The following is a 9,243-nucleotide window of genomic DNA, read 5'->3' as shown; positions in this document are numbered from 1 at the left end:
CCCCCCCCCCCCCCCCGCCCAAATCCTGGTTTTAAGAAGGCAGCAAAGAAAACCAGCACTGGAAGCAAAACCCGTGGCCCATGAGCCATGGGCGGGTCTGACAATTTTGTCATATGACAAAGCCCCTCAAGAGAATCACTGGGAGATTCAAGCTAGGTGTAACCTGAATAAATATGAGTTCTCAAACATCCCCACAACAGAACGGACAATGTCCAGTTGTTAACCCAGTAGCTCTGGTACCTAGGTCAGTCCTTGGTACCTAGCAGGGTCTCCGACTTTTTCAGGATTTGAAAGGCAGATAGAACTTTTTACATGTTTTCTAGATCGGAGTCTGTTTTCCCCAGAGGCAGGAAGAGAACAGCTATCCAATTTCCTTAACTTCCTTTCAACTCCAAGGATTTCCTGTTAATCATCTTTGTTCAAAGCTGTACAGAGGGACGCTTGGGTGGCTCCGTCAGTTAAGTGTCCGACTTCAGCTCAGGTCATGATTTCTTGGTTCATGAGTTCGAGCCTCACATTGGGCTCTCTGCTGTCAGAAGCCTGCTTTGATCCTCTGTCTCCCTCTTTCTCTGCCCCTTTCCTGCTTCCGTGCGCACATACTCTCTAAAATAAACGTTAAGAACAAACAAACTGTGCATGTTACTGCTGCGACTGCCACTAAGAATGAAGCACCTTCCCTATGGCAAGCAGTATTTTGAGATTAAATGCAGTTTGATTTTCACAACAGCCCCAGGAGGGTGGTGTCACATCTTTATAACTGAGGTGCAGGCTGAAGGCACTAAGAAAGTGGTGGAGGTGGGATTCACTTGGCATGGTGATTCCAAGTCAATGCTTTTACTACTTCCTAACACTAGAATGAAAAATGCAACTAAAGCCACGTTCCATCTTGGGACAAAAATCTCTCACACATACACTCCCTGTATGAGGACATACAATTCAACCTTAGGAAAAACAGTATGCTGCCAGCAGTAAATGCAATTTATTCTCATTTTATTGAGACTTTCCACAGCTGCCATTTGGTTTGTATAGCAAAATTTTTAAAAAGTAACTTTTTTCCCTTTTATATTTTTATGAAAATCATTTCTTCAATTTTAAAGCCCTCCCCCTCCCCCAAAGAAGTATTAGTAACTACCCTGTAATGTTTATTTGGGGAGGGGGAGGGAACAAAAACAGCTTTTAAACACTTGTGAAACGGGGATCACAGTCCAAAGTCAAGACATTGCACTAAGCTGCCGCGGGGCACCATCAGCACTATGCCATCCACACCACCAGATGGGTGAGCCATGCGTAGACCCCTCAGGGCTTCTTGTTCCACAGGCTCCCCTCCCTTTCTCGAGACCTCCTCTGCTGGCTGTCTTCTCCAAATCCATCCAACAGAGGCAGCACAATCTTTAATACATGCTCAACTTTGTAATGGAGACAATACTGTATTCACAAAGTTCAGAGATCCCCTCCATCCAGTTCAAGAAGATCAAATACCAACAGAGTACAGATGGTTTCACTTTTGTGTCCACTCAAAACATACTCATTAAATTATCAGATGTTTCAAAAGTCCTGATGTGTAGACAGCACGAAAGTTCCTTATAAAAAAGAAGTTGCAAAATTATAAAAATTTTTGCAGTCGAGGCTCCTCATGTGGAGCTTCTGGTGACGAAGCTGGTTCTGGTAAGCAGTTCCTTTGACATGCACAGCAGCTTCCCTATAGGAGTTCTGTGTTCTGAGGGTTCTGTTCAGAACACAGGAGGCTGAAATCCAAGTTTAAAAGATTACCTGCTGACAAACTGTGGTATATCCGTCAATGGAATACTACCGAGCACTATAAAGGAAGAAACTACCAATGCAAGTTATACTTCATGGATGAAACTCAAAAATATGCTAAGTGAGAAAAGCCAGATATAAGAGACCACAGCTTGTAGGATTCCATTGATACGATGCCCAGAAAAGGCAAATTTATAGAGACAGAAATATAAGGGATTATCATGTAAAAGAGCACGAAGGATCTGGGGGTGGGAGGAGGATGAAAATGTTGTAAAGGTGAGTATGGTTATGGTGGTTTCCTACCACTCAGGAAACTTACTAAAATAACTTGAAATGGGTGAATTTTATATGTAAAATATGCCTCAATAAAGTTGTTGTCAAAAAAATCCCTGCTTCCCAAACCACACATCGAGCATTAAACATTTCTGAAGGCTCACAATCAACAGGGCAGGATTATCCCTTAGTGTTGAGTTACAGGGTGAAAACGTTGTACCATTTTATAGTAAATAGCATAGCGTACAGCAGATCTGGGTCAATCCTCCTGTTCTCTCCACTCATTTCCCAAACGCACGCATTACCCCCAGGGAGTGGCTGGGGATAGATATACAGTCTTCCCCAATAGGTGGACACCCCCAAATCTTGGTCAGATTTGTCAGAAGTCTGCTACACGTCACCTGAACCAACACACATTATTAACCTGTGATGCTGGGACCCTTATCGAAGAACACTTGTCCCCTCCGATCACAGCAGCGTCCGTTCCTGGGTGCCTGATATGTCTACGTGGGGTCCGTAGCGGCACTAATACAGTCAAACTGTTTCCTTCAGCTCCTCCTTCACACAGCTCTCCTCTCTGACATCTATAATTGCCAGACTATTTTAGTGACCTCCTTACTTCTTGGCCTCTCCAAAATCAAGACAAAACTCACACTAGGACAGTACACAATTTAAAAAATGCTGCTTAGTATTTCACTGAAAACATTTTTTAGGCCATAGTTAGCCTCTTAAAGAGACCCCAGCTGTTTTGACTTTGAAAACCAAAGGTGCTGCAAAGGTCCAGCCTTTTCCTTACAATCCGTTTTGGTTTGACCATACGTGACCCCCAGAGTCAGCTGTTGCGTCAGGAATGCCCAAGGACCCGCAGCTGCAGGTGCTTAGGCCTAGGCTGTGTCCATCAGGTTTTCCGCTGCAGTTCAAAGACCTGGAGAAACTGAAAAGGCACTTCCTCGATTTGTTTTTTTTCTCTTGAAGAGCAAGAGATAAAATCATTTTCATCTTGGAGTTTTAGAGTCCAATAATCACAAGACTCAGAAATCAGTCACTAATAAACTAACACTGGGACCTGCCAGAATTGGCACATGTTGAAAATACATATTGTATTTCTATGCAAATCCTCAAACTTCAGTTGCCAATAGGAAAAGTTTAAACACAGTAGTGGCTTAAATTCAACATGAAAATAATCACTTAGAAATAGCAGCCTTGCCCTTAAAGGGTAAAGATGCCCCGGCTGGTACACAGTCAGAATGTTTGCTACAAAGGGCAAAAGTTGGAGACAGAGGCCCCCAGCCTTTTCCCAGTGAAGGTCCAAAGAGACCCACATGAATTTTTCTGCTAAGGAGCTGGCAAACTCTCTAGCTGAGCCTATGATCTGGGTGACAACTGTGCTCCTGCCTCACAAGATCTGAACAATGGAGAAAAGAGCCAGGCTACGGAAAGAAACTGCAGTGCGAGCCTACTCGTTAAGAAAGGGGCCAGTCACATTGCTGGCTGCTTCCTGATCCTGGAGTCAGCACACTCTTGTGTCTGGATAGGACTGGAAAGTCCAGCCCTCAGGTTTCACTGCTCATGTGGCAGGGAGCTCTCTTAGTCCTGACCAAATCTGCCTCGTGAAACCCGTGCTAAAGCCTGGCATCCAAAATGGAACTCCACAGCAGACAGGACTTGGACCGCACATAGTATCTTAGCCTATCCTGGTCAGGAGAACAAGCCTTCTTCAGAATGAAGAAATGGCTCCACCTGGATCCTTATAGGACTTTCCAGATTGGGAGCCACACGAGAATCCGTTATATCTTTGTGATGGAGACACCCACACTCTAGAAAACGGCTCTTTCTGCAGTCTCAACATATTTCCAACAGCCTTCAGGACTCTGAGCTTGGATAAGGTAATGGAGACTGAAGGAGGAAAAGGGGTCCCAGCACAGACACACCTCTATTCCTGCACTTCCAAGGCCCTTTCCCTATTACAGGCAACAACCCCAGCTGAAAGCTGAAGCTGGAATAAAGAAGTTTCTTTATTCAGAGGCCTCCCTGAAAATGGGTTAAGCGTTCCATTCTCTCAGGGTAGAGGCTTCAGGAATTAACATGCATGTCTGGCAGTACAAGCTCCTTAAGCTACTCTCCTATGTCGTTGACCTAACAAAAAGGGCTATTCTTCAAACAATGCCATCCTATAGACTCAAATGAGGGAAAGATGTGGGTTCATATTTTAAAACTGACATTAGCCTGCAGCTGTTCAAAAAGTCAACAAGGAAGCACATAAGAAAAGGGAGAGATTCCTAAGCTTTCTAGACGCTGGTCCTTTCCTTCCAACCTCTGTCCCGTATCCACATACTGAATTTAACAGACTTTATTTCGTTACATGGCCTTTTCCTAATAGGCCTGTCGCACAACACAGTAGCAGTCACACAGAAGCCACTGTCCCCCTCGGGCCTCTGCAAATCCTTGTCCTGGGAGAACGGCCAGGACTAAGACATGTTCTCTTTTAGACCTAACTCTGCCATCTACATCTTTATCACACAAAGGCAGCTTCTGGTGCCCATTTTAATTCCTTATGAGTACCAGCCAAAACTCCTGTGACTTATAGTCGGGAAAGACAAAAGGAACATACCCGAAGAGCCCAACCTAGAAAACTTGCAAAGCTGGGGGTCGGGGAACAGCAAAACTTTATAATTGCTGAAACTGTACCAGTGGGTCACATGGTCACATGGGTCAACCAAGACTCATTCTCCCAGGCTTTTTTTGAGTTCTTTTGTATAATTCTGTAAGGTGGGGAGAAGCATCCAAATTGTGAATGGAGCTTCTTGCTGGTGTCCAGAAAAATATGTTTACTTGGGCAAAATTATTGGGAATAATTTACTAATAAGGGAAGATATCAGGAGGACCAAGTCTTCACAGGGCTGGCAAAAAACTGTCAAAATACTCTTAAGACACAACTAACAGGATTCAAGGTTGACTTCTCCAGGCGGAAGCTGATGGCCCGCACAGCATGCCTCTGCTTCACCTTTGGTAACAGTATCTTTCCTTAAAAACAGAGTAGGGTTGGGGCGGAAAGGAGATAGGGGACTAGATGCCATGAGAGTTGAAGTGACAAACCCATCCTAGAGCTCTTTTACCTTGTAAATAATGAATAATGAGTTCGGTGATGGCTCTAAGCAGAGGCTTAAGAACAGGTCAGCAGTGATTGAGTGACCCAAGCGACCCAAGGGACAGTCACTGTCGCAGCCCTCCCCTGCTGGTTTACAACCTCCATTAGCCATCACAAGAGTTACCATAACCCAGTACTTTAAATCTGTGTTTTCTTGAATGGGGTTCCAGGCAAGGAGACATGGGCTTGGCAGGCCACGGTAATCCGGTTCATTGCAGGAAAGCCCTGGGAGTCAAGGGAGCTGGGCCGAGTACTCTGATTTGCAACACCTGCTTCTTCCACTCGTCCCTCTTCTCATCCAGCTTAACGGACTCGATAAGTAGTTCTCCAGGTGCTCACTGCCCTTGGTAAGTGTACAGCAGGGTGAGAAGGGCATTCTTAAACACCCAGATTTTCTTGGTCAGCTTATTTTGTTTAAACACACACAGCAGAACATTCCTGATAAAGGGAAAAAAAGATTGCAATTTCCTTAACTCAAAAAGCTAGTAATAATAATAATAATAATAATAATAATAGGAAACTGCCCCAAACCAAAGTCTGTAGAACAAAAGAGAAAGACTCGGAGGCTTGTAGAGTAAGACTGAGCACATTAGTTACTCCACTCACAGTGTCAAGTTAAACCACTGTCCCCCTTCCCCACTGTGCACCCCTCGCCCACCCCACCCCCCTCTTCAGCTCTGCCTCTTTGTGCAGCACTGTCCCCAGATGTGGGGACATACAAGTTTTCCTCAAAGCTTTCTGTCAGTTCAGTACTTCACTCCCGGAATAAATTCCTTGGCATCCGGGTTCAGGTTACTTTTGCTCTGAAAGAAGAACCAAGAGATAATAAATCCCACTTTCAAGGTTATTTTCTGCATGCTTCCATTATTACCAGGCTGTTATTGTTGGGCTGCTCTCAATGGCTCCTGACATATAAAGCCTTGACCAACCTCATTTTCTCCTTCCTGCTTTACACTCCTGTTCCCTTCATGACGCTTTCATTAGAGGCTTGGAAGTCTGACTCCAAAAATAATTTCTCAATTCACTGAGTACCTTAACTCGATGAAAATCAGAGTATTCCGCCAAACCAGTTTGGTTACCACAATCCCTTTATTTTCCCCCTCACTGTTTTCCCTTTGGTGATCCACTCTCTTGTGAAAGTCCAAAACCTGGGACCTGGGCAAACCGCGGGGCACAGTCATTTGGAACATAAGTTCTGGGAGAACTAAGCCACTCACAGAATTCTGACTTTAAGTAAACATGAAAGGCAGGAAATTGGTTTATCCAGTCTTCTAATTTTAAGTGGGAAATGGCCTCTTAGGAGTCATGTTCCTTCCGAAACGAACAGGCAATTTTTATAACCGCATCGTTCAAAACTATAAATACAGATTTGAGGAACAGTAAAAGGAAAGAACAACAAGAGCAAATGCTAATTTGAAACCAAACCTCCTCTGTGTTCCAATTCTTACCCTTAATCCCAATTTTACTTTGAAAAGCCCACTGGGGAAAATAAAAGCTGGCGCTGCTGCGACAATCGTGTTTTCACGGCACTTTATGCGGCACAACGCATCTTCGTCGCACCCTCTTATGCATGTCCGTGGGATGAGTGAAGAAACAGGGGCTCAGAGGCTCCAGAGATGGGCCCAAGGGTATAGGGCCCCAAGGGAAGTCTGTGACTCCAAATCCCATATTCTTTTCACTATGTCTCGTGTGCGTCTGCATATGGCTCTTACCAAAATGTCTTCGGAATCATGGCCATCGCTGACTGACAGTCCATTTAACTGCTGCTGCAACTGTCCCATAGCCGGAGGCAGGTCTCGTGAGGGGATAAACCAGTCTTGGTCTTCTTCATCCAGCATCTCCTGGAAACAGCGGTCTAAGAAGTCTTGCTCCTGCAGCTCCTCCTCCACCTAGCAAGCAAAGGTGATGAGCTCAGACTCACCGTCCTGGTGGGACTTGCCCCTTCCAGTTTTCTGCCTCTTTCTTTCAGAGGTCCTTATTCTGCTATTAAGAATGATCTTGTATGAGGTCTACTAAGAATTAAGATGCTTCGAATGACTGGCCAGAGAAAATATAATTTTTGTTTTTTTTCAACCACATTCCATCAACAATAAGACTAAGGAAACAGTTATTCAGAATAGCAGAAAGTCAAGGTCTTCGTACGTCTTCTAACATCTCAAATATGTGACAAAAATACTTTTCATTCAGACGGCGCTTACAGAAAATCATTTTAAAGTGTGAGATTCTTTTCGCAACCTTGTTAAGAAGCAATTCTTCTTAAATTTCCCATTTTATAAGTATGAAAAAGGTACAGGAATTACAGAACTAGACCACTACCTGGATAGTGGAGCTTAAATCAAAACCAACTCCCAGCTTCTGGCCCACTTTTCTGGTAATGAGGCCCCTAAAGGAGAAAAATACTTTCAGAACCTTAGAAAGATATAAAGAACACTTTTTGGCAAACCAATAGAAAATGATGTCATCGATGTAGGTAGCCTTCCAAAGCAAGGAAAAATATGAATATTTAAACAACTCTGTATTTCTTAAAGATTGCCTTAATCTAAAGCAATATACATCTAGGATATTTTACACCTTCTTTGCAGGCATTGTTAACTCATAGTGAAGAGTATGGTTCACTCTGCAGATTAAGTGTGATTTTAACAGGTCCTGGGCTTCACATTTGGCTAATCCCTTTCCCGTGGGCTACCCTACGTGGTGACAGATTCACAGTTCACTAGTACCACCACCAGAGGGAAAGTCAAGCAAAAACAATCACCCAGACTAGCTCATACAGTTATTCATGAATTCAAAAGTCACCAGTAGCACAAGATGTAAAAATAGTGGCATTACAATTAGCCACACTTTGATCTCAAGTAAATTAGATAGTCTGAAGTACTTAAAGTAACAACAAGCACAACATATTTCCAAGCCATAAGATTTAACACGACTGCTCAAGATCTGCCCTGCCTCTACACAGGAGCATCACAGTGTGCTCCTCCCTATTAAATCTACCCTTACTCACTGGCGCAGCCACAAAAACAGTTACCTGGGCACAGGGATGTGATGGGCAGCATGGTCTATGTGCTGTTCACACAAATCATGACACAGTGAGCTGACTGGGGTGGAAACTGTTGGTTGCCCAGATAAACTTGTTTCCTTCTTTCCAGAGCACCAGGCTCTTCAGTTAAAATCACGTCCCGTCTCCCATGCTGGCGGTGGCCACATTACTATTCATCATGTAACAGCCCCCAGAAGGGGTGTGAACACTTAGGCATCACTTGGTTAAAAGGAGATCTCTTCCTCGGCCTTTAGCTCTCCCCATTTCCCAGTGGCCAGACTTTCAGTTATCCTTCAGTTACTCAGCTGATAAATGCCCGGCTATGGCAGAGAAACAACACGGAAGAACCATGTGGTCACAGAATCACTGTCTACCTGGAATGCCTACCTTGGGCTATCAACATCACAGAGATACAAGACAACAGGTTACTGCTGAACCTTTGTTCAAACAGTCTAGCCTTTTCCTACCTAGCACACTTCTCCATCTCAGACACACATTCTGCCAGTCCCTGAATTCCCATGGGGGTAGGGGGGCATGCCAGGCTGGCCTGTCTGCACACAGCTGTTGTTTCGCAGAAGTCTATACCAGATCGCCATGGCACGAGAGCCTCTTGTAATCAAAGTGAGAGAAAAGAATCAGGATCTTCCTCCAAAGTACTGTTACTCTGGTGTCTTACCAGCTGAAGAGGCTCCTTGGTCAGCCCAGACCAGGCCTCCGTGCATTTTTAAATTATTCTAAAGCCGACAAATCCATTTCTTTCGTTACAGATGGATGGCAAGATATTAAAGCCGTTCCACTTCTTTCTTTACCTGTCTGTTGAAATCTTCTTCATTCTCCATCCACATGTACTCTGCAAATGGGTTTTCCTTCTCATCGTGCCCATTTAATCCTTGGTCCTCTTTGGATTTTACATTAGGTGATGTATTGGCTACACTGGATCCATTCATTATGATAGAATCTAAACAGGAGCAAAAAGAAGGACAAAATGATACAAGGATCAAGGAAATGAAAATCTACAACATCCAGA

At 44.1% G+C, this 9,243-nt stretch overlaps 1 protein-coding gene across 3 annotated transcripts in view; it reads right to left on the bottom strand.

Moving 5' to 3' along the window:
* Nucleotides 1–960: 960 nt before the first annotated feature.
* PAIP2B (poly(A) binding protein interacting protein 2B) overlaps nucleotides 961–9,243 on the bottom strand; it is a 33,662-nt gene continuing 25,379 nt past the window's right edge. For 2 of the 3 annotated variants that reach the window (XM_040458584.1, XM_040458585.1), the window contains exons 2-4: nucleotides 9,026–9,174; nucleotides 6,892–7,068; nucleotides 961–5,982 (exon numbers count right to left, since the gene is read on the bottom strand). In XM_040458584.1, the coding sequence (XP_040314518.1) occupies nucleotides 5,926–5,982; nucleotides 6,892–7,068; nucleotides 9,026–9,163 (372 nt within the window). In that variant the 5' untranslated portion in view covers nucleotides 9,164–9,174 and the 3' untranslated portion in view covers nucleotides 961–5,925. Of the gene's footprint in view, nucleotides 5,983–6,891; nucleotides 7,069–7,495; nucleotides 7,563–9,025; nucleotides 9,175–9,243 lie in introns of those variants that run through there. The other variant, XM_040458583.1, reaches the window with a different exon arrangement.

This window comes from Herpailurus yagouaroundi, unplaced genomic scaffold (genome assembly GCF_014898765.1).
Source record: "Herpailurus yagouaroundi ecotype Mexico unplaced genomic scaffold, PumYag 221, whole genome shotgun sequence".
NCBI lineage: Eukaryota > Metazoa > Chordata > Mammalia > Carnivora > Felidae > Herpailurus > Herpailurus yagouaroundi.
The sequence above is the reverse complement of the archived record's forward strand: the minus strand, read 5'-3'. Positions and strand labels throughout refer to the sequence as shown.